The 26,605-nt window shown below is 40.6% G+C and overlaps 1 protein-coding gene and 1 non-coding gene across 14 annotated transcripts in view; one reads left to right on the top strand and one right to left on the bottom strand.

The window, feature by feature from the left end:
• The first annotated feature begins 3,261 nt into the window (after positions 1 to 3,261).
• LOC145442106 (U5 spliceosomal RNA) lies at positions 3,262 to 3,374 on the top strand. The gene has a single exon (XR_013915958.1). It is a non-coding gene; the product is annotated as a U5 spliceosomal RNA (small nuclear RNA).
• Positions 3,375 to 18,601: 15,227 nt separating this feature from the next.
• LOC145441076 (uncharacterized) overlaps positions 18,602 to 26,605 on the bottom strand; it is a 38,538-nt gene continuing 30,534 nt past the window's right edge. For 12 of the 13 annotated variants that reach the window (XM_080318856.1, XM_080318861.1, XM_080318853.1 and 9 more), the window contains 9 exons: positions 26,396 to 26,449; positions 23,346 to 24,012; positions 23,194 to 23,286; positions 22,532 to 22,669; positions 22,106 to 22,170; positions 21,631 to 21,676; positions 19,289 to 19,453; positions 18,826 to 18,956; positions 18,602 to 18,696 (listed from right to left, as the gene is read on the bottom strand). In XM_080318856.1, the coding sequence (XP_080174982.1) occupies positions 18,832 to 18,956; positions 19,289 to 19,453; positions 21,631 to 21,676; positions 22,106 to 22,170; positions 22,532 to 22,669; positions 23,194 to 23,286; positions 23,346 to 24,012; positions 26,396 to 26,449 (1,353 nt within the window). In that variant the 3' untranslated portion in view covers positions 18,602 to 18,696; positions 18,826 to 18,831. Of the gene's footprint in view, positions 18,697 to 18,825; positions 18,957 to 19,288; positions 19,454 to 21,630; positions 21,677 to 22,105; positions 22,171 to 22,531; positions 22,670 to 23,193; positions 23,287 to 23,345; positions 24,013 to 26,395; positions 26,450 to 26,605 lie in introns of those variants that run through there. The other variant, XM_080318864.1, reaches the window with a different exon arrangement.

Raw genomic sequence — 26,605 nt, 5'->3', positions numbered from 1 at the left:
TTTGAAGCGCGCGATCAATACGTAATTCCGTTCGCACTCTCCAAGACATTGTGAAGTCTACAGATTTACACTTCAAGACTTTGATCAACACAGAAGCAATTTGGAATATCTTTATTGGACGCATCCTATTCTACTAGACTTGAGTGATACACAAAACTCATAGCATTAACAAAATCGCAATAGGCGCTACACTGAAATCTACAAAATGTGTTTGTATTTTTGTTAGTGATCATAAATTATCATTTGAATAAGTAATTGTAATCATAAAACCAAACTTGCGAAAGTCATTACCATAACAAAAGAATATTGTAGGTTGCTTGCTAAATGTACGCCAGAAATATTTGTAGAACGCTCACGACCAAAGAAATCGGAAATTTCCCTCGTTGTCATTCGTCAAAGTAAATGTTGTCCCAATACTCAACCCATAAATGATCTTACTTGTATGTGATTGAATCGCAGGTAATTAACCCGCTAAATCAAACCATAAGGAAATTTCACTCACTCATCGGATATGAAAACAGCGTCACTTAATCGGCGTAGATCGTTTTACTAAATGCAAATCATACCTGACCAACAGAAAACAATTTTCACTCACCTTGTAATGAAACCAAGTGGTGGGCCTTCGTTCAATATTTTGTCTGTGTCAAATACTTTGTAATAAACACAATGGAGTGGTTGAGCTTTACATCATCAAGCTGTCATTAATAAATCAAGATTTCGGTAAACTTGTAAATGTATCGTTTAACTAACCGAGTTGTATGCACAGTTTGATATTTTTGTCATTTAGTGATTGCTGAACATACCACTCAGTGGCGGCTCGTCCTATAGGGCAACTGGGGCATTGCCCCACCTAAAATTCTGTTCAATAACAATTCTTCACCATTTATAGACGCACACCTATCTATATAAACCGAAATCACAGCGAAAATCGTATACTTCTTGTCCTTTCGCTTGTAAATGCCCATATATAGCGAAGTCTCTGCGAAAATCGAATTCTCTTCTGTGTTTTCGCTTTGCGAATGCCTAGCCGGGGCTTGCCCCGGTAGCGCTCATAACAAGCTTTCACTGTCTATTCTCTCAAAGCCGCGCACAATAAAGAAACGGTGATTTACTCTCTCCTATTCATAAAATTACCGAGCAACCGGGGCACGATAGCTCTGTGCCCGTAAGGTGTGATGTAACAATCGTATCTATAGCTGAACTCTGTTACCGTCATCTGCGTTTAGTCGACCTTTGCTGGTATAGGTCGATTTTAATGGGGTTTCACACCATGAAAACTCTTGAAACTTGTTATGTCATGTCGTGATGGTGGTATTTAACACTGCCCCAAGTTTCAGGGTTTCTACTTAAAGTTTAGGGTAGTAATTCCGTTTCCGAAGTTGAGTGTGTGCTGATCCGTCATGTATCGCAAACAGATTTTACTCAAAAGCCGGTATTGGTATCCATTGGTTTTGACGATGTTCAATACCGAGATCGGTTATGACATTTGGCACGGTAAGTCCTAATGTTAGTATCGAACGCTGTACCAAGTTTTAAGTTTGTCACTGAACTGTGTTAGTGGTAATTTGGTTTCCTAATTCGAGTGAGAGCTGACTAGTCATTTATCGCTAACAGATTATACGCAAAGCCGGTATTGGTCTCTATTGATTTTAACGATGCTCCTTACCTAGATCCGTCATAAGCTTTTGCACGGTATGTCTTGATTTTAGTATCGAACGCTGTGCCAAGTCTCAAGGTTGACACTCAATGATTAGGGCAGTAATTTCGTTATCAAGGTCGAGTGTGGTAAAGATGTGCTCCGATCTGACACTTTAGCCTACAACACATTGCGGATTTCACGCAAAAGCCGGTGTATCTGCGGTAACGTTAACTGAGATGATGATATCATTCTCAGTTTGCATTCAAATATTTACTTTGATATTATATTCTCCAATGTCAATTTCACCGTGAAATTGTGGCCTTCAAGCCATTTGCTTACAACCCCCTGTCAAGCGCGATAGTTATTTCGTTTTCGATGGCGGCTAACAGCTGATCACTTGATCAGCCTATTCCTCAGTAAATTTTACGCAAAATTCGGTGTTGGTCTGTTCGCATTAATTTTGACAGTGTACCATACCGAAAAGGGCCATGAGGCCACTTCTCGATAATGTCATGTAACAGTGTACCAAGTTTAAGGCTTTCATCCACGTATTTATTCGGTATTATATTTTCCAAAGGCGATTTCGCAGCAGACCTATAAGACAGTAATAAAAACGTATGTGTCGTGTTACAGTCTCCAGTTTCAAGGCCAAAATCTCTTATGCTGGACCGAGACCAAATTTCCGAGGCTGCTATTCTTAGTCCTTTACAATGATGTTTTGGATTCAATAGGACAGGCCCAATCTATGAGATAACAATTGCGTATCTGTCCGAATTCGTTGACCTTTCCAATTAGGCTTACGCTATCTCTCGAGTTATAGTCATTTCCATTTCTGCAGATAATTAGTCAGGTCTAATGCGAACATGAACCGTGTTGAATCTTTGTTCCGTACGCCGTTTACGCAGTTACCACACTTCAAGTCACAGCTCACCAGCGGACCTCTCGTGGCACATACGTTAAAATCACTGTTGCCGGGAAATTCATGTTACCGTACCATCAGTTACTTGTTTACGTTGGAAAACGCCATTGTGACGTCATCTTGATAAAAAGTCGCTTGCAGCCCTTGCCCCACCACCCGATATTGTCACGAGCCGCCACTGGTAACTTGGTGCATGTACGCTGTACGAGTTGCCAATATGTACCAATACCAATACCATTTCAACCCGTATAATTAGATACGAGAGGGATCAGGGTCATGCCACGCTCGAACGAGTGCGTATATTAATCTTCAACACAAATCTCCGTGATGACAACTTTATTATAAAATGCAAATGTTCCATTTCGAAGAGAGAGAAAGAGCTTTTTATGTCATATTTCGTATGCTGCAATACGACCAATCGAGGTTTACAGCTTTTCGCCTTGGAAAATAGTATCGGAACTAATATTTTCGTTATTAAGGTAACTCCTACTGACATGGGGGCGTATAATTTTGATACATGTACGCCTGTTAAACGGGTCTGCGGGCCTGTGGCCCACGCGATAATGTTTGCGAGAGACAAGCGATGTGGCATATCGGAAACTGTCCATAATCCAAGCGCTTTCGTCTATTGGCCAGCTACCACCGCAATCTTTGTGATGAGGTCAGGTTCAACACCATCAATTATACAGGGTATCGTTAAGCGTGCTCTGGCCCCTCTTCATCCGCGCATAAATCTTTCGCCTTTTACTAAAGATTTCCGTGGGGAGGGGCACTTCAGGAGTTTCAACCATTTTTCGTCGTCAGGTGTGCCTGGCTGTGTTTTGAATGTCAATCCTAATCGCATGATCACTCGATATCGCAGGATGACGGTAACTTGATGCACGTACGCTGGACGAGTAGCCTATATGTACCAATACCAATACCATTTCAACCCGTATAATTTAAATCAAAAATCAATTTCAAACAAACATGTTTAAAACAAAGCCATTGATTAAAACATGTTTCTTATTGTGTTTTTTTATTTGTTCGTTTTTTACCCGTGACGTCACGAATATTTGATTCTGACGTCACAGTGGATTGGTATTGACAAGCGAAAATACAGGCTAAATATGGCTCCTTCGACGAAAAGGGCTTCCGACCACTGTCAGAAACATATCAAAAATATCGTTAACCAGGACTACATCGTTATGCAGTCAGCGGTCATTATCATCTGAACACCCATTCCGTACGAATGATCTACATCTACGTGATAAAACTGTAACTGACAACGATATCAATGATTTCAGCCGCCCCACATCGTATGCGTCGACTATTTTGGGTGCAAATCGTCCGTAGGATCATATTCCATGGTTGTTCGGACGTATTTCCACAATTTTGGCATAGATCAGACAACGTTTGGATTTTTTTTTCAAAAAGGCATTTGTTTAAAGCACTGTTTAAAACACCGTTTGTTTTAAAATGCAACTCTAACCAGGTCTATTGCGTAATTGGAAGCTTTAATTTATTCAACGTTGCACAACAAAAGAATAAAATAGACCTATACTTACTTTATAGCTTACTCGGAAATCGCTACATTTGGTGTTACTCGAGCGGCGCGCATTTACGTATATATCGGTAGCGGGTATAGAAATCCGTTTTACTCTCTGCTCAATATCAACCTCGCAATACTCAGACGCCGAATACATTGTCCGGTTTGGTCTAGGCCATTAAGGTGTAAGCAAATATTCCCTTGCAATTCCTCGTCGAAATTGTTGGCAAAGATTTTGTGGGATTATGATATCATCTGATTGGCGACGTTTAAAACGTCAATATGTAGTTCAGCATTGTGGCATTATGTGGCACGAGTCTTCGCCAGGTATCGTGTACATTAATATAGGCTGTCACTTCACTCAAATGTAGAGAAATATGACGTCAACTGACGTCATGAGGTTCACGTTCGCGTTCACTCAGAACCTTTTAAAAAGGTTCTCGTTCACACGAACCTGAACCTTTCAGAGGTTCACACCTCCCTTACCTTTCACACTTTCATTTGGGTGTCTTGGAGCCGACTCTTATCAAAATACACCAAACAATCCTGTGCATACAGAAGGAGTTTGTGTACCATCTGAAAATACTACATTGAGCTTAAGCGCTCACTTCGCCCCAGTTATTCGAAATTTCATGCAGATGACGTCATATTTTGTGATACGATTGTTGATATAAAATGTTATTTCCAATTCTCTACTAACGCGAAACAATAACTTCATATTGTTAATTTATTCGCTAAAAGCTTTTCGACTGACCCTCATCAGTAGCGAACGCAAGTGATAGGGTGGATCAAATTCGAAATGTAAGCTTTATGATCGTAGATTCCAGGACCTTCAAATGAAAAAGAGAGCGGTCACGAGCAACTATAGAAAATTGACTGTCAATTTACCACTTTCATATCATTGCGTCGGGCGTCGTTTCTGGGATGAAGAATAGACAAAAGGTTAACAAAATGAACTCGAAACCTGATGTAAAAGTCACTCAATCAATTAAGCTGGAGAAAAAGTGATAATTAGCAGAGGATGGTTTCGATCCGTCGACCTCTGGGTTATGAGCCCAGCACGCTCCCGCTGCGCCACTCTGCTACGAACGCTAGTGCGATCGCCAGAAGAAATCATTTATATTCGCATATCTATTCTAACGATTTAGATCAGGGGCGGGCAACTTCTCCAGTCGGCGGGCCGGATTTAGGAAAATTGAGTACTTGGCGGGCCGGATTGCTGAATCGATACATTATTCGCCCATTTATCCACATATACAAGGAATAAATCGTATTTAATGAATGTATTTTAACGACAGCAATGTCACTTCAAAGCCAATTCTCGCCCCTGATAGCGAAGACATGCAATGTGTATTTGAGAATAACATTGTCATACAGACGCCGTCATGTCTGCTTCTATCTGATCAATCAACACACGGTGCAATCCCTAATTAAGATTTCAAGACGTTCGATAAGCCCGGTAACCCTAATTTACCTAGATATCAATTCATTAGGGTTGAGTAGGTGACGGGATAGCGTCGTTGTTCAACTGGGTGGCCTAATTAATCTAAATATTAAATTCATGCGGCCGCGTCCTCTACGAAATTTGAAATGTGGCCTGCGACCCGTGAGTTGGCGACCCCTGGCATATGCGGTGCATGAAGTGGCCTAGAAGTGGACAAGAAGTGGCCTAGAAGTGTGCCATGCTACAAGTCGGCGGTCACGGAATCAAAAATAAGAAATATCAGCCTGGTGTAAATGACCATTTTAGTGGACAAAAATTATGATTACCACAGACGACATTAGGGTTGAGTGCATCGTAAATGCCGATAATGCAAGTATTCTCGCTTCGACGAACTTCCGCGTAAGCTCCACTCGCGCAACGCTGCTCATACACGTATAACATACAGTCACTGAAATTTGGCGTAGTAAGCAAGTAGTGGGGAGTCTCGGCAGACTGGGGCCGCGGGCCACATTATCATGCAAGACGGAAAACTGTCCACGGGCCGGAACCGGCCCGCGGGCCGTATGTTGCCCGCCCCTGATTTAGATTATGCTTCCTATCTAATGAGTACATTTCAGCTTCCAAATATGTTCCATATCTGAATTCATTCTTCATTTCGTATTAAATCTCATGTAACAATTGATGAATTATTAGATTTTATTTTCATATCGCGCCACGGCACCCCATCACAGCTTAAACTGAAATTTGAAGTAACTTTATGTTGGATCAGCGGTATACCATTGTATTCAAATCTTTTCAAATGTACGCAGTCTGTTTCCTTGAACTGCTGGAATCTCGTCTTGAACGTCATGATTGTTGGATGTGGATTCTGTGATAGTGCGCGGAATTTCATCTTACAATCGGAGTCCAGCGTCTAGCGAAGGTCGACCCCTATCCTGTTTCTTCAATTCAATTCTCCGGTCCGACTCCGGATTCTTGAAAGAACCGAGATCCGATACCAAAAACTTCGATAATAATCCTCGACGAGTATAGGCTGCCTATTTCTAGTCAACCGCAAATAAATTGATCATACGGTACGAATTCATGATAATTAAACTCACAAGTTTGTATTGAACACAGATTTTTATTGACGGTAGTTGGCGTGTGGTTGGTAGTTAATACAGTCATGTTCACATTCCGGCGGAGATACCTATTACTAAGACATATCGAAACTACTAGAAGTAGAAGCGGAGAGCTGCGCAAATTGCCAGAGAAAATACTTTGAAGATATCGAGTGCGACTGAACAGGGTACAATTTTGCAACTCCATCGCCGGTTTTCCGCTTTCCAAGCAGCAGGATGCATCTCATTGACGAACATAAAATAACTAATTGGTTTGATTAATTATGTGTATAAAAGATTGTGAATCGCCGGGACTGTTTTTGCTTTTGTGATCTATGATTGTCTTCGTATAAATACAACATCATATAGTTCGATGGCGTTCGTACATGGCTTTGCTTAAATTCAGTTGTGCAATAGGTAGAAGTGCACTTCATTCAATTGGTAATGCTAATTGGACCTTTCATTTCCTTGCCATGTATGACTTATTGTAATAAATTGGATTCCTATAGAATTCGCGATACAATGAATAACTACTGTAGAAATCACTTGTGGTCGTCATATGAGATAACGCATCCTGACAAATAAGACAACTTAAGATATTGTGAATTCGTATCCACATGAAGCCCGTTACTGTACGTAAGTTTAATTGGATTGGATTGGATTGTATAATTACTTTATCGCAGACAGAGATAACCGGCTTCCTTGGCCATTGCGAATCCCCATGAAATCTCATTGTGTTCTCAACAAACGCGATCTCAATTATCACACTATAATTAAATCGACTAACGATAAAGTCGAGATATTCAATGCATTATCCTAGACACATGGATATTGACGTCTGCGAAGACGATAACAATTCAATCCACCATGCTGATTAAAGAAAAACAAAGGATACAGGATGACCCCAGACTGTAGCATTGCGTTATCTTATCACGGCATCTTATGAATTCTATCTTGGTGAAAAGCTTTAGCCAAGCATCTACAAAAGAGAATGAAACTACTCTGTTGAAATACCGAAAGCGTGGCTACATAAAATGAAGGACACCCAACTTTACGTTCATTCAGAGTTGCACCAGACAGTAGAGGTAGGTATAGTTTATATGACATACAGTAAGTAGGCCTACATAGGCGATATCAAGCGCGATTATTTCGCATGGCGAATCTTGCAGTATTATTTTAAATATTGCTACTTGTGTCCGTCACGAATTAAACTTAAATGCAAACATGCAGAACGGTCGCTATTATCTATCCGGTTCATTTGCACGTTTTGTCGATACATAGTTGAATACAGGAGCTTATAAAAAGTAAGAATAGTAGATGATGAAAAATGTATTTTCAACGTTATGAAGTGGGCGCTAATTACCGATCACATTACAGGTATTCCGCATCATACGCAGTCTGTATAGTTTCAGTTGAAATTATCACGTAAATAATAGCGCAACACCAACATGCCTTTACCGTCAGAGCCAGGAAGTGAAGAATGCTACGAAATCACGGACATTATCACCGTTGATGGAGTCGAAATTCTAACAAATGGCAACACAATCACCCCGGACCATTATGGCGGCGTACACTCGAGCATCGCGAATCCAATTTACATAGAAGGGGTTTGCGCTAGTGATATAATATCGAACGACGCTGAGGAAATGGAATTGCATGAGAACGAACTCTTGTTTGGTGGCGTGGGAAATCGGCAGTTGGATTTGCCTGTAATTCACGGAAACGGAGCACAATACGAAAACTCTTGTTTCACCTTCACCCCTGAAGTATATTCGACAATTCCTGATCTGACGATTCCGTTGTCCCGAAGGAAAGATCACCTTTTTGGGAATATGTCTTCAATTCAAGAACAACACGATAAGTCCTATTTGTCGATGATTCCTGAAGCGGATTCGACAATCTCAGATCTGACGATTCCGTTTTCGACTAAACTACGATCCGATTCCGAGTTATCCTGCTCCACAAACGTAGATGTTTCAGGAACTAGGCCTACACGTAAACGTAACCACAGTGGTGTTGAGGACGAGCAACAGTGCAGCAAAAAGTTTTGCCAGGAATTCGACGAACGATTTCTCATGGAAGTCTATTATTCTGATTCCGAAAATGAATTGGAGCACGAATGGACCCTCCAAAGTCGAACGATTCCATTGTCTTCAACACTACGATACTTCTCCTCAGAAACCAACATTTCAGAGGATTTCTCTTCAATTTCCTCTGATGAAGCACTACACGATAAGTCCTATTTGTCGCCTATTGCCGAAGTGAATTCGACAATCACAGACCTACAACCAGAGTCATCCTGTTCCTCAGTAACAGGACACAAACGTCAAATCTTCCTCAGTGATGACGATGACAAAGAAGCGTACTACAAAAAGATTCGTCGCGAATTCGACGAAAGATTTCATATGGAAGTTTCTTATTCGAGATCCGAAAGTGACTCGAATCCTGAAGATAGTCCGACTGTTCCGAGTCCATCCCCAGACAATATATTCCCATACATTGTATATTTGCCTGACGATTTTGACTTTTCAGCTCAGCATCCGGACCGCCAGTTGGATTTTTATATGGAGCAGGCTGTTCGCCGAGCTACTATGAATAGGAGTACCAATTTCATGTAATTTTCTCTTATTTGATGATTCTACGCTCAACTTTATTATGCGCCTTCCCGTTGATGTGTCCTTTCTGCTCTTTTGTTACTGTATTGTGTTCCTTGTTGGCATATTTTATTGCTACGCTTTCCAATAAAAATATGTACGTATAAATTTGTCTGCCGTTAAACAGTTGTAAAACAGGTGTATGAGTGGTGTTTTCAGATAGATTTCGGTTTATAGAACGTGCGCAATTGTCATGTGCAATGAGCCTTCTCCCAGGCAATGTCCATATAATGGTTTCACTGGAATATAATCGGTAATCGGTACGTTCAGCTGTCTGACGGAGCCCTCGATCTTCCGCACGAAGCGCAAGAATTTTTCGAAGTTATTGGTTGAATTTGGACGGTAATATTGGTACTTGCATTGGTCTTGGGCGCCCCATAGGGCGATCAACCGAACTCCCGGGGCTTTATTACCTAGACCTTTCATGTCACGCCTACTCGAAAGTCCGACTTCATTGTCATGTAGGCACACGGTGTAGATCTTGGCGCGAAGCGCGAAGAAAATCATGGCCGGATTTTGTCAACAGTATTAGTAATTGCATATCATATAATTGCTCACCTGGCCAGTTTTACCGGTAGAGCTAAGGGAAATGGTGTCTTCGTAAGTTTAGGGCACGTTAATGATATACAAATAAATAATTATCCATCTATGAGGGGGCGGGCATTGTTAATAATTAAGCTGATGCATGTTGTTGTTTCATGACCCCCCGGCTTCTATACGGTCTAAATATATTGGAATAGCACAGATGTAGGCAACCAGACTAAACAATGACATGCACTATTCTAAGTTTTCATTTCATCACGGGGTGCGGCATTTTCTCAGATTGCCAAGACTAGACTTTTCGGTGCCGACCATTTAAACACGTATATGAACAACTGACAATTGAACATGGGGCGTCAAAATGCCTATTTCTATATATGAAACCATTTTTTCTGGGGGATGAGGTACTCATATTAAAATCCAGACATGTAGGGCGACGTAAAATCGCGTGGAGCGCGAAGAAAAATTTCAGGTTTATTGACTCTACCAAAAATACTGTATTACGAAATAATTTTTGGCCCCATATTCGAGCTTGCCCCCCCCCAATTGGCGAGGGTGAGTGCGGATGTCAGATGGCAAAGAGAGGGAAATCCCGCGCGATCTTCGATCTAGGTTCTATCGCCGGCGATCTTTCTGGGATCTCACTTCGTGTTAGCTAAACCTATTTGACTGAAGTGTCCTTTTGGCGCCGAAAAGCTGGTGCATCATAGTTCCGAAACCGCAAGCAGCAAACACGCATACAGTTAGATTTAATTCGGTATTTCAGGTGTATTTTTATTCAGACCTATTTTTATTTTGATATATCGAGAGACGAGTGCTCAAGAATCAAATAACTACTGAAATGATATATCACGAGAAGTGCGAAGAAAAATTTCAAGTTGAATACATTTGCTAAAACAATACTCCTCCTTATATTAATTTACGAAAGAGTTCGACAAATTTGGGAGGGGTCATGGCTCCTTTGGCGCCCTCCTGGCTACGTCATTGTCTGCAATATTTGATAGTATGTGAATCTGTTTTTAGTGTGTACCATATAAGGCTTTGGACCCAGAGCCGGAGCAAGGAGCCGGAGAGCCGGGGCCGTGCATTTTCACTGGACTTGAGCCGGAGCCGGAGCTCTAGATAAAATTCAGCCGGAGCCGGAGCTAGAACCAGTTATTTGAGGAGTAACTCCGGCTCCGACGTATTTCATAAGATGCCATTATATATGCAACGACCATATCTGCTGATTTCACATAATTCAACAGCAGGATTTCGCGATATTAAGGATTTTTGCCTCATTGGCGCTACCTTTTCCGACTAACCATGCAGAACAGTCATATGTTCAATGTTCAATTTTCATACATGAGCGCCGAACCTCGGTATGCTAGATATGCCTGTGAATATTGTACACGTGGGTATTCAGCATAGCAATTTCAGTTACAACAATTTTGGTCATGATGAAAATTTATATCCAAACCTCATTTTCTACTAAACACTAATTATATCACTTCAGTAGGGGACAAAAGTAAAAAAGTCTACATGAGAGTATACCTCTAAAAAGTGCTTCGTTATCGACCGCATCCGTCTGTGTATGAGAAATAGTCTGCTTGCGCGAGTTTCATCTTGCAGGTTTGGAAAATAGCATTGCTGATTCACGCTAACCTATATGTCGTTCAATACTTAACATGTTGAAACTATACAAACCTAAAACGAGTAAACTTTCGCAAATACATGATGTGATGCACATGCAGTTGAAAAATTGATTTCCTACCTCTGTAAGTAAATCACAACCGCCAATGATTGAAAATGTGGCATAGATGAATTGTGGTATGAAATCCAAAATTACTTTCAAATTTGGACAAAACTATATCTTAGAAATCGAGCATGAATGTTGACAATACGCAACGTAATACACATACAACTTAAAAGTTAGAAAAAGTACTGCACATAGTTTCGTGATATAAGAGCATAAAATGAAAATCACACAGATGTAATGTATAATACAAATTGCATGTATAGGCAACAGCGTTTCCTTTCACTCTGTTCGCCGTTGCAATTCTACAATACATGTTTATATTTTCCTGCAGTCATATAATACAGAATGCTCAACGACAACGAAGACAGAAAAAACGAAAAATTATTTTATTTAATGTCCAAATTTCTGTTTTATAATTTCTATCATCGTTTCCCCATCAGTCTCTTTTTCAAAAAATTGAAATAGACGCTGCAGCCTATCAGCAGAACGAAATATGTTACATCAAACTTAAATGGCTGAAAATAGGTTTAGATTCATTATTAGGGATGCACATTTCCCTGGCATAATATTAGCGAATAGGCTATATGAAGCTAGCTGATTGAGTTGGCGACCTGTTTCCGAGCACATTACCCATCTTCACACGCAGGCTATCTAGGCTGCTCCTCGCCATCTGATCCACGTAGGCGGTGTCATACAAAAGTCTAGAAGTGGGCCGTGTTACAAGTCGGTAGATATGGAATCATAATGTAGGATATCAACCTGTGTAAATGACCAATGCAGTCGAAAAATATCATAAATACCACAAATACCAACGACGCACGCCATGTAAGTTGCTATTACATACCAAACTTCCCGATGTGTATTGAGGGAAAACACATTACAGCCACATCAGTAAGACAATGTATTTGATCCGCATTACGAATTTACCGTCGGGTGAGGCGGATTCGATGTTGCCGTTGCGTCACTTGACTATTGTTTATCTGCGCTGTCAGCGTATGGAATAAAGCCGGATTTCACATTCCTTGGCAATTTTGAGCGGGTTCCACTTCTTTGAGATTGTTAATATTGGGTTTTTCGGAACAACATTTGATTGATGCCAGTTATTATAAAGTCTGAGCTGTTCATGATGAATTGGATTGTCGCAGGGGAGGCACTACCCGCCTGTGCCTTCCTCCCCTTTCAGCACTGTATTTTTGAACAATAACCATGAAAATGGGGGATGTTGGCTGAGACATTGTTCAATTTTAGTTATTCATGAACATTGGCGAAAAATATCATATTCATTGAAGGGTTTTACATTTTTCTCATACTCGTCCTGACGACGGCACTGCCTCACCTGCCTCCCCTGACCGTACGTCACTGATACGCTCGCTTCTAATACCTCGTTTCCTGATTCGAAATCTTAACACAGGAATTGTAGAGCAACCGACTCCAATGAAATAGTAATTCTTTCGCAATCACGTAACATCACATTAGTTGATCGGATAACGATTGAGCCGTAATCGACTTGGTCATATTGACTGAAAGGGACGCATGACACGTGAGATCTATAGGTCAGACAATAAACAAGTTGCTGGTGAACAAAGCAAAAGGGTGATATTTAATGTAAAACATAGTGTACCCTATAGATCAGTGGTTTCCAACCTTTTTCGGTGGCAGGGCCAAATTTAGAATTTCAGAGCACGGTCGGGGCCGCACGAATACAAGGGCAATGAAAGGAACCCAAAATAGTCACCAAAATATTAAAATTGGCATTGTTCCGATCATTCGCTTGACGCCATTGGGCATTATGTTGCCGCGCTCTCGTTGTTCAGAAGAATCAACCTTTGCTGGCTATTTGCGAGTAGTTTTATTGCCCTGGCGAGATTTCAATTCGTATTTTTGGAATCAGTGCTACACTTGCTTTCTATAAACACCGACATATAAAATTATTCGGACGCTTGGGTCGCGAGCTATATAGGACTACAAATTATGCTGCTTTTTGCCGGCTAAGCAGTACGCATCACGGCGTATTCAATCGTGAGTCACTTGTTGCACATCTATCCGTAAATTAGTTATCAATACCCAGGGCCGTAACAGCACTTCGTCAGCCTCCCCCCCCGAATAAAACGTTGCTCTTGGGCCCCCCATAGGGTGATAAACCGAACTTCGAAGCCCTCCAGACCCCCCTCAGGCTAGATGGCTGTTTACCGCTATTTATCATCTAAATATGGTGTCCGTTTTTGGCAGCTTCTCTCGACTAATCATGCGAAGCGCGAAAAATTTCTATAATTCAGTATTGAATCGGTCAATATAATCGGGAATTGCAGATAAATTGGTATCAATTTTTATCCTCTCCCTGCTCACGTAATCAGATTGACCGGTTGAGCCGAGTGAGTTGTGTTCGAAAAGGTAGGACCACTCAATAATAATTAAATATGTTCGGGCGCATACCCGTTGGCAGGAACGATACAGCACTTCGTCAGGTCCCCCAAAACACTTAGGTCTTGAGCTCTCATAGGTTGATAAACCGACCCCGGCCCGTTGTTCGCTTCTGTCACGAAATCAGGATCACCGTTTAGTGAGTCAGCGTGGAGCGCGAAAATTTTCGATAATTGAAAATAAAATAGGTCAATAAAATCGGTAATTGCATATATATCGCTATCAATTACTTGTCCTCTCTGATCACGTAATCAGATTTACCGGTAGAGCTGAGTGAGGTGTCTTAGAAACTGTAGGGCCCGTAAATAATAATTAAACATATTCAGACGGGCGGACCCGTAGGTACGACTTCGTTACATGATGGTATTTCGTGACCTCCAGTCTGCTATATCAAAAAATATAGAATCGCCCAAACGTACTAAACTAAAAGATGCACACGATTTCAAATTAGTAATTCTTCACTGGCATATAATTCTTTACTGCGGGATGGTAGCCTATCTGTCTCGTGAGGTTCAGATTGCCAAGACAGGAACTTTCGGCGCCAGTCATTTAGGCGCATATGGTCAATTATACCTATATGTATTTTGTATATACATAACGAAGTTTTCGGTCAGCGTAAGGGCAGTCCTTTTCGGCCAAGGTTTTCTCGCTGCCGATCGTTCTGGCACACTTCTTGGAGTCGCATGTTACATAGCCTTAAACTTTATATGTCTTCGTGCGTCGTGGCGCGGTAATGGCCAACGCCGATATGCCCACTTCTGTAAATCTTGCGTATTTTATCTTGGTGGAAGCGTACCCAATAATGAAGGTACTGGAAAACTTGAAAAATTTGAAAAAGTTGCATATAATTTCATAAAATACTCTATCATTTATGCTAATTCACTAAATAATTTTGGGCCCCCTTCGAGCTCGCTCCCCCCAATTCGGGGGCTTGGGTGCGGCAGTTACGGTCCTGTCAATACCTATATCTATCCCTATATCTATAAGTACTGCTTCAACTGGAAAGTTAGGGCAGATTGCATTGAAACAGCAGTGACGTAATCTTGCCAGTCTACTCACAACTTTCCTGCAATCCTAATTGAAAACTCCAGACTCCAAGCCAAGCAAGAGTATTTTATAAATATAATTTTTTTCATAAATCGATTTCTCAATATTTTTGTGGGGGCCGCAAGAAGGCTAGCTGGGGGCCGCGGTTGAGAATCACTGCTATAGATCTAGGTAAATCTGGTACAGAAGGCGAATCCTCTAGTTGCGAGATCTTTACAAGAGGTGGATTACCCACACATTGCTTCGACCAAGTAGGCTACTCCTAGTGGTTAAGCACGGCCCCGCCAAGTGATAGCTCGTGAGACTTGTCACTGTGATACGAGTAGTAGAAAACTTTACATCATAATCGCGTTTGCGTAAGTCGCTCGCGAACTAAATTTGTGAGTTACCTGCCTACACTCGTACACTGCAAGAGGAATGGCACATATCACGTAAAATCAATCCACGGACAGTACAATTGTTCTTCACACGTTATGTATTTACGGAGGCACGTAATTGGTAAACCTCCTGATGCATCAGGTTAAATGTAGGGCTGGGCTAAATCGAGTACCCGAGTGATTCGATTCTGAATCACGTACAACGCTTCGAGTCGAGTCGAGTAATCGAGTATCGCTCGTTATGACGTCACAACAGAATATACTATGTCGAAGTTCAAATAGGTACCTTTTATACTACCACAAGGTACATAATGCCTGGTATACGTCACAGTAAAGATACTTTGGTATTTTTTAGACCATACCGATTTGATTGCACTTCTTGACAATGTTGTGGGGTGATCATGACTTCGGAAATGTGTTATTTCCAGTAACGTCCGTTGCTTTGTACTATGTCTGGTATGCTGCGACACGGCCAATCAAGGTTTGAAGACTTCCACAGTGGAAAATAGCATCAACACTATAATTATTGTTAGTAAATTAACTTTCAGTTGCGAGGAGCGTATAATTTCAGTACTCGAAAAAATCGTCTTTTACTACTCGACTCGAATCATTAAAATTAATACTCGATTCAGATTCGAGTACTCGAATCATTGTGCCCAGCCCTAGTTAAATGGACAGGGGTCGACCTCCTATCACTATTAAATGATAACATGGATTGGCAACGAACGATTTTTGTGCTCCGTTCCAGGGTTGTAATGACTCGAGTCAGACTCGAGTCACGATTTTTTGATGACTCGACTTGACTCGAGTCATTTTCTCTAAATACGGAAATGACTCGATTCGACTCGAGTCAATCTGTGTATTGACTCGACTTGAACTCGAGTCATTGCGCATGACTCGAACCAAATCATATGACTCGAGACTCAGATGGCCAAGACCGACATTTCGTTGTAATTTCGAAGAACACTAAAGTAACCACCCTATTGGGATTACGTCTATAGGTATTGGTACTTGAAAATGCGACCAGAAACTGTTAAAAGTGAGGAAGATTAGTATATTATAAATGCGATCCATTCGATATCACCAAATAGAGTTATAAGAGTGGGTTAAACAAGACTTTACCTGGACTAATACCATGACTCGGACTCGAACCTCTGCTCGATGACTTGGACTCGGACTTGACTCAGGGGTGAATGGAAAATGACTCGAATTGACTCGAGTCAAAACCATAAAAGTGAGAATGACTTGTGACTCGGAGCTTTGCGACTTGGTTACAACCCTGCTCCGTTCCTCTTCGCTGAGGCTGGACACTGGATTTATTTGCGGTAGCTACTGTAGGATTTGTGGCAATCCAAAAGCTATCGTTTAGACTCAGACTCTAGAGCGCAGAATTTTCTGAATCTGGTCTTGATCGAAAGCTACTGTCGCATCGATTCTGAAAATAGGCGATTTAAATTAGATATGGGCCTACAGCTCCGAAAGAATATCCATAAATGCTCAAGTGGAAGATGCCAGAAGAATCAAACACGGTGATCCCATTCCAATTGTATTATCCAAACTAACTATAGAACATCTTCTGCAGATGCCAAATAAGAACACGTCTAGCTGCAAATTGTCAGGAAGGAGAAAAATGATCGTAAGCCACATAGTCCGATATAAAAAATATTGCGAGCTGCCCTGATAACTCGGGCTGGGCTCACTGATTCGACCTACTGGCTGACAGAGGTATACATCAAGACAGTAATTCTAGTTCTTTGGAGTTTTAAGTCGGTTTGGCCTACTTATTCTAGTGGTTCTGTTTTAGACCACTTCTACATCATATTTAATAAGACCAAACTACTTATTTTACAAGCTTTGAATTCTGTAAAATAGAAGGCAGTGTTAGGATTTGTTTGCATCACTGATTGTTATAGCAACTGTAACATGTATCACGCAGTGTTGGGATCAAGTCACTACCTTCGAGTCACGAGTCATTTCGAGTCATTCCACATTTTGACTCGAGTCAAGTCAAGTCAATCGATTCTCGAAGGTGACTCGAGTCAAGTCAAGTCAAGTCACGAGTCAAGTCACAATTCAAGTCAAGTTGCCTTTTCGAAGTGTGAGGCATGATTACATCATTACATTTTGCTAGCTGTCTGAAACACAGATTGAGTAGTCATTGAATCCGAACCGATGAACGAATATAGAGTTGAATATACATCGAAGAAGGCGCTGTATCGCTCACACATACGTAGAACTGTAAACTAAGTAAGTAATTGCATAGCCTCAGTTTATAGTTACCAGCCAAATTAGAGAATAGACAAACGAATTAACGAGATGCAATACATTATCCATTTACATAATGATATGATACAATCCGTGCCTGCGCTAATGGTTGATAAGTATATATAGCCTATATAAATTATATTCGAATTCAAATTCAATAAAACAAGAGTTTTGGTTTAGGTAAGTATAGAGATAACAGAAATATATATTTTCCATTAAATTACTTTACTACTAGTTTACGACGACGTAAGCTGTAAGCTTCGATCATTTCGTTTGTGGTCAACTTATTTGTCAGAGAACAACGGAGGCTCAGTAAAAAGTACGATCATTGAATCGTTGGTCGCCCTCACGGGTTGCACCAGCGTTTCGTGAACAATCCGAACATATGCAAGATACAAATATATTTATTGACCACGATTACTTGATGACTTGAAATTAACTCGTGAATTTTGCTCCGAGTCACGAGTCAATCCGCATTTTTGATACGCCTAGTCAAGTCAAGTCAAGTCATTTTAGCAAAGTGACTCGAGTCAAGTCAAGTCATACGAAAAAGGTGACTCGAGTCTGACTCGAGTCAAGTCATGACTCGAGTCATCCCAACACTGGTATCACGGCAACTAAGTATATTTTCAAATACACCATTTATTTTGTAGTGTTATTTTCCGCTGGTTGCAAGGATCCATTCAGCAATCCCAAAAGTAGTCATACTAAAATTATGCAACCAAATCTAATTCTTCAAACTACTTTTCATGCGCTAATCTCCTGCTTCCACTTATGTATATATTCAAAACCCCTTCTTCCAATCGTAATTGAGTTCGAAAATACAGCGTTACTTGTACTTCTACTCAACTTCCAATATTGACTATACTTTGACCACATCTACAGCTCTTGGAAAGCAACTCGATATCCGCTCAACTTATACGACCCACTTATACGTTTCCTATTTTATTACATCCAAGTACAAAATTGCATTTTGAATTCAAAAATATACGGACGTCTTCGAAGCTGCAGATGCAGGCCGATTCTGAAAAGAGGGAAAACAATGAAAACGTTTCAACAAACATCACAGTGCAATTACGCATTGGGTAGTTACGTAACCGCATTGCAGCCTCATCGCCAAATTACCAAGTAACAAACGGTTGATTGAACTTACCAGGACTCAAACTTCGTCTGCTCGATCCAAAACCTCCATCATTTTACCAGCAGTGACGACTGCATATTCTTGTATAGAGAAATCAATGTTCTCTAATGCTGCTTTCAGATCAAGTCTTGGTACATGCTTGCCTAGAATGACAATAGCTTAAACAGCAAAGAAAACTGACACTTTAACTTATTCATGACGTGTAGCCTATACCATATGTTGCATCGCAGTGACCCTTCTATTCTAAATAAGTATGATTTTCGTAATTCAGAATTACCCAAAATGGGCCCTATGAGCACATATACAGGGAGTTTTTTCGTCAGGCATAGACATCAAATATTTTACGATTGAGCTGGACAAATTGGAAGGTGTAATCTATGAATTTGAAAATTCCAGTAATTTCGACAAGCTAATAAACAAATATAGAACTAAGCTAATATAGCATTGTTGTCTAAATGGCCAAAAACAATCTTACACGCAGCACCAGGTATGCCAGGGTGAAAGCACATTATGTAGTCCCACAATACATTCAGCCCTTTTAGTTCTCTGACTTTGCTTCGGTCTGCTGCTTTCAAGAAACGGTGGAGCTTCACTTTTTCCGAAGCCTTCAGGACGTTCTGTGGAATCGGCACGTTCACGCCTGCGAGACACCAAATGCAAAAAATGTTTGTGAAGAAAACATTCATTGATGGTACAAAATTATATTCGCTCGATCCATCCCGACAATGGTTGCGGTGCTGTTCTTTTATCAGCTATTATGGGTAGGTTTTTTGTATGCTGTCATCTAGTTAATAAATGAAAGAGTATACTTTGGGATTGAATAAGCAATTGTTCGACATTGTTTTTTTAGGACCAGATTATTGTTTATTTTCATGCTGTTGGGGCCTCATCATGCAATGTTCCGGTTAATATGTTGCCAAGTATCTCTTTTGGTGCAAATTATTTAGCAAGTTATTTTATGTGTCAAGCAATATGTTTCCAATAAGCTCGGTCGGTATCAAGAAAAATGAGTAGTTGCAGCAATAGTTGCTTCTTATATCACGGTAAAATTAAATTAAATATAGGTGTACAAAATTTCGTTTGTGACTTGATTATTAGTAACTCCCTTCCACTTATACCCTTCCATATGATTGGGGTTGCATTTAAAACATAGATCAATTTAAAACAGATGTGTTTAAAACATGGCCCTCTGTTCGAAACATGTTTGTTTCTAGTCATGACGTCTCGAATCTTCAAATATGACGTCACCGTTGATCGGAATTGACTATTGAAAATACAGGGTGTATATGGCTCCTTCAACGAAAAGGGCTTCCAACCACTGTCTTATACAGACGAAGAATATCTTTAACCAGGACTACAACGTTAAGTAGCATTTTTACGGTCGGCGGTCCTCATCATCAGAACGTCCATTCCGTACCAATGATCTATATCTTGCTATAACTGTTGAACCAACGACGCTTTTAAGGGTTACAGCAACTCCATATCGTATACGTCGACTATAGCGGATGCAAATCGTCCGTAGGCTACTACTACATGTTTTTCGAAAGTATTTACACAATTATGGCATGATTAGGGGAGATGTGATGGTACCGATGGATCACTGGGACCGAAAATACTTTAAAAATTCTCTATGATAATTCCATGATTACTCTCCGTGAACTTGTCTACAATTGCATGCTGGCAAAATCTTTCCTCACATACAAAAAATTCCGACGTGCGTGAGCTATGGTGTCTCTGACAGATGTTTTCTGTTTAGGGGGGTGTAAATTAAATTTCGATCGACCCATACATTTTTCTCTGTAACCTTCAACACGAACAAACCAGCAATCATTATTAATGTGAAGTGTAGGGCTTGTATCAGGCTATATAATGGCACCTATTATTTTATTCAATACCTTCCTTGAGGGGAATTTTTTTCGATTCATGTATAAAATTCGTAGGGTGGGCACCGGCGATACAATAGCCAAATCCAGCAAAATAATCAAGCATACTAATCATGCAACAACTGAAACATGCCTAAGTACAGAAACTCTTAATGTAATAATTGCATATGATGTTTTATCGCTATAACGAGGTATTTGGAAGTCACAATGTCGATTTTCGGGCAATATATATTTACCCTCAAATTTATAAGTTCGAGCCTAAATCGAAACGTGATTTTATGGCAACATTTGAGTTATTATTTATTCTATTTTTTGACGTTTGCGACCAAACATTCTTCTTTGGCTTGTTGCAGCTTAGATTATAATACTGAGAAAGAAAAGTTGTCTTATCTAAGTTTTGAGAGTATGTCTCATAGGCCCCCGGGTCGTGTACCATTGGACCCACCGGGTGGGGACCGATGATACGTTCGAGCAACAAATTTTGAACGTGCATTAATATTTTTTGAAAAGACGGATATTCATGTATATGTGCGCGATAGATAGAGCATGTATCAAAGTGCTGAGCCAGCAAAAGATCTGCTGTTTTCGGCTGAACATTTTGGGGCCAGCGATCATTTTCCAATTTTTGATCCATCGGTACCACAACTCCCCTATACAACGTTTGAAAAAACTCATTTTTTACATTTGTTTGCAACACTGTTTAAAACATGTTTTAAAGCACCGTGTGTTTTAAATGTAACCCTGCATATGCTGCGTGTGTGTAATAAAAAAACACTATACTTAGAAGATATCAAATATGTATTCAGTTGTTCGAAGACTAAATATATATCTCTCTCGTTTGCTTTTAGTAACATGCTGAGAGCGCGGGTGGTTGTGTTGCATCCATTGCAATCCTTGTTTGCACGACATCATGGCAGTGATAGAGAGCACTTACGTTTCTGGAAATATTCAGCAGGATAGTAGCCTAGTGCCTTCCGGATCTAAAAAGAAATGGACAGGTTTTTAGATTATAATTACCATTCGTTCGTTTTCTGATTGAAATTGATGCTTTCCAAACATTTACTCTTAATATTGCACAGATCACAGGTCACATCTCAAGATCACACAGGTCATGTCATACAGGAAACATTGAAAAATTGACGATCATTTCCATTCTAATGGTTTGTAATCCAGACCTGGTCAAACCAAAGCCTTGCTACCGAGTGAGTGCTTCGCGCAAAATGAGTGGATCTGTGTAATTGTGGTCACGCAAAATTTAGTTCAACAAACTACCCTTCTGTCTAATCAATAAAGAATAGAATGTGCAATGACTCCAAACATACGAAAAACATCTTCAAATTAGTATCATGAGTCAAAAAGCCTACACTAAAGAAACAATATTCGACCAGAATAGAAGAGAATGATCTCACCGGTTCGCCAAACGCAAAGAACTCCTTGAACTTTTTCTTTTCTTCCTCGCTTCCCTTTGATTTGCCTAATGAAAGAATGTTACACGCCCTTGGCTTATAATTATAGAGTTGATGGAGATCAAGTCGTCGCTGGCACCGGATTAAAATTTCAAGGATTCGTCATCAAATTGGGAAGGTCCGGTCTGGTGCCAATTTAACAATGCGGCGAAAATCGCAAGTTATATATTTGTAAGATTGAAGATCAAATTAAAGCGTTATTCGCCAATGATCGATCATGACTAAATTGCAGACATGGGTCCGGAACGATTTCTCTTTAAGGGTAAGCTAGCAAAGTCAAACCGACTGGTTCTGCTCCTTGATTTATTTTCACGCTAGTATGAATTCGACATGTCTGGACGTCGAATGCATGAGATATTTTAAAGTCACCTAAAAGCCTCTGCTTCTCGATGATAACGCGAACACCGGTCTCAATCGTAGAAGTCAGTCGTTCTTCGAATCCCGTGTGCTCGAACACCTTCAGAGGTTGCACCAGGGTGTGCGTTACATTGCTATTCGAAGGCGTCTCTGCAATGCATTTCGTTTTGTTCGTATTGAAATAAACCCGAATATTTTCGGCTGAGACTCATCAGAAATGGTTAGTGTACAATTTAGAAATTGTACATATAGCTGAAACCATCGGTTCGCCTCGAATATTCGGATTTTTATTACCAGTGACGTCATATTTGGTAATGCGATCTTCGAAGTTCTTCGAAATGTTTGCTAGTTTATGACGATTACACATGACCAGTGTCAGCCGAAAACATTCGTTTAGAATGCATTATGCAATGAAGACAATATTCAATTGTCTGTTGAAGTTCTGCTCCCCCAAGAGTGAATTTCTGAATAGAACGCATTTTAAAACACCGGCAGCCAATCGCGTCAGCATCGTCAATTATCGCAAGCATCTGAATCGCGCGCAATTCACCACTTAACAAATCCGACTGGCTTTGACTTGCTCGGTAAAGTTATGTCGCACAAACGATAGGTTTTACGGGTCAGATATAATCGGTCCTCACGGAAGTAAATCGGCTTAGCAGAATTTCACTCACCGGGATAGTAATTCCCTTCCCAAGCTAAGCGGATGGAGGGCTCGAAACACTCCTCCGTCATATTTTCTTCGCGCTGATATCGATTGGGGGAATCTGAAATTCAACATGCGATTCCGGCCCAAACGTACGAACACCCTACTTCAAGGACTCACCGTGTCTTATTGACGACGACTGCCCCCTCAGAAACCTGGAAGAGATCCCACGCGCTCTCCTGTCGACCTCTCTCAACGACAACGCAATCGCTCTCAGGTCTTCCTCCAACTTCTCTTTCTTTTTCCTTTCCTGTCGCTCTTTCTCTCTCTTCTCCTTTCTCTCTTTTCGATGCTGCCTCTCTATCTTATCGAACTGGTCTTCCAGTTTCACTGTGCCGGGAAACCATTTCTGCGGCGCCCGCCACATTTTTCTTACAGACACCCCGTTGCTGTTGCCCGCCTCTCGCCTTTCTTTTATTTCCTTCTCTCTCTCCAGTTTCATTTGCATTTTATCCTCTTTGTCCTGGGTACGGAGAAAGTCGTTCACTATCCTGCGCTGTTCTTTCCTTTCTTTCTTGCTATTTGATTCGATGAGCTTCCTCTCTTTCTTTTCTTTCCGCTTCTGCTTCTTCCTTAGAGCCTTTTCCTTTTTCCTTAAAGCTTTCTCCTCCTTCCGTTCTTTTCTTGCTATCGTTTTCTGTTCTTTATCAAACTCTTTCAGGACTCTCTTGAATTTCTTTCTGTTAATTTCTTCGGAGTTTACAGTCTGTATTTCCAGGCCCGCTTGTTTTCCAAGTAGTTCTACGGGATCTGATTCACTATCTGATGATGATGAGCTTTCTGATGTCTAAACAATAGCAATGGGAAACGCTATCCAATCCACAAAGTCAATTTTGACAATTTCACAGAACGATATGACTAACGATATGACTATGGTACCATAACCACAGAGCACTGGCACAATAAGCATAGTTCCAACAGACTAGAGGTGGTCGAAAAAGTACTTATTTTCCGCAATGCTCATGTAGGCTCAAGGTAATATGATTTTATGCCAATACCACTTTTACTTTACACTTTTACTTGAGACAACCATACCACGACCTGATACAGGCTATCTACCTAGTTTCCCGACACATGCCACCTTATTTTTATCGCTTGTCCTTTTAGATGTAATGCTATATCCTAATACTTTTTTTCAGCGTAACATGGCTCTTCTTTACATCGGCTAGGCCAGTGGTTCTTTACCTTTTTCCCCAGCGCCCCTTTTTAGACATGCTGTGGTCTGCCGCACCTGTGGTCACCAGAGCTGTGGAGCCGGTAAATTTTTCTACCGACTCTAACTCCGATTCCGACTCCGGACATTTTAAATGGACCGACTCTGACTCCGACTCCAGAGTCTTTAAACGTACCAATTCCGATTCCGGCTCCGACTCCGGCTATTTTACTCATAGAACTCCGACTCCGACTCTAACAGTACTACAAATTTACTTCGAAAAGTATATGCTACAGGGACGGTTGAGTGACATTCATATGACCATTAAACATATGCAAACATATTGCTCATGGTGGCATGCAAAATTGTTTCGTCGTGGCACATCTTGAAATATTCACTGTGTAATTATCATGGAAATATCCATTTCTAAATATTTTTCCTTTTTTCATATGTTATAGTTTTTATAGCATAGACAAGCCACGGGTACTCTAATATGTATGAATCATTCAAACGTGATCTATATCCCATCCTGTAAAATTGAAATTTGGATAAAACAATCAAGTGCAGCTCTAGACAGGACTGAAACAGCACATCGTCAGTCTCCCCAAAAAACAACGCCCCAACGACTAACCGCGCCAAACGCAAAAATTTCCTGCAATTCATGATTGAATCGGTCAATTTTACCGGGGATTGCATATCCATTGATATCAATTTTGTATCCTCTCTCTTCTCACATAATCAGATTTACCAGCAGACCTGTGTGTGACGTATTGGAAAATGTAGGGACCGTAAATAATAATTAAATATATTCGGGCGGACTTGTTGGTATAATGACTTCGTTACATAATGTTATTTTGTGACCTCCTGTCTGCTATGTCAAAAGATATTGAAATCGCCCAAACTTGTTAAACACAAAGACGCACAGGATTTGAAATTGGCATTTCTTCCCTGGCAAATATTTTTTTCTGAACGGAATGGCATTTGTATTGTGGGGTTGAGATTGCCCGGACAGGAACATTCGGCGTCAGCCATTTAGGCGCCTATGGACAATGAAAGATATATCGATATATATCGAAGTTTACGGTCAGTAAAAGGGCAGTCCTTTTCAGCCAAGGTTTTCTCGCTGACGATGGTTCTGGCACACTTCTCGAATTCTAAAAGTCTTGAAGTCTAAAATTTCATTTTTCTTGGTCCGTAATGGCACGGTAATAGCCTACGCCGAGATACCCATTTCTCTATATCATGTGTATTGTTTCTTGGGGGAAGGGTGCCCAATAATCAAGATATTTGGCAACGTTGTATCGCGCGTAGCCCGAAAAAATTCTGAAGAAGTTGCATAAATTTAAAAAACTTTATACTGTATGTTAATTCACGAAATTTTGGGCTCCCTTCGAGCTTGCCCCCCCCCCAAAAAAAAACAACAACCAATTTTATCAATATCGCTACTAATAACAATGATTGTTTATGCATACAAATCTTATTTTATTTCTTGTTAGTAATTTTAAGAGATGTTTGAAAGCACATGTTTACACATTAAAGAAGTTGGAGTCTCCGACTCCATTAAGAGAAAACGAGCGAAACTCCGACTCCGTCTCCACCGACTCCGATTCCGAGTCCACAGATCTGGTGGTCACCCGCACATGAACTTCACAGTTTTCAGTTTTTCAGGCATAGCTAGATCTAGAATATTGTTTTCCACTTTGATATTGCAACTAGATTGAAAATTTCGACCTTACTTTGACATTGACTTTGGTACCAACGGTAACTATACTATGACCACATTTGCAAATACTGTATTCTACACTAAATTTTGTATTTCAGATGCTTTTTAGAATTCTAATTCAAGTAGTTTTGTTATTATAAGACTACCATTCTTATTAATGCAATGGCGGCAACCAAGTCGACTACGCAATGTGGTAGGAAGGTGCCTGTGGATTTGGTCAGAAATGGCATTTTAAGTGCATTGATGGAAACACAAACAGTGTGAATGACCAAATCGATGAGTGCGAACCGTTACCTTTGAAGAGTTTCCGCTGCTTGGCTGAGGAGATTTGCTGGTCGAAGCGTAATTCTGAAACGCAAACAACGTCATATATGCGATTCCTGATCACAAACAGAGCATCGGAATTTCTTTCTTGTAACCTACACAAATCCCGGCACCAATACGAAATAAAATCCGATTTATAGAGCGCAGTTCATTTCATCGAGCCACCGAGAACCACGACAG

This window comes from Botryllus schlosseri, chromosome 6 (genome assembly GCF_051294905.1).
Source record: "Botryllus schlosseri isolate E-star chromosome 6, Bs_hap1, whole genome shotgun sequence".
NCBI classification, from domain to species: Eukaryota; Metazoa; Chordata; class Ascidiacea; order Stolidobranchia; family Styelidae; genus Botryllus; species Botryllus schlosseri.
The sequence above is the reverse complement of the archived record's forward strand: the minus strand, read 5'-3'. Positions and strand labels throughout refer to the sequence as shown.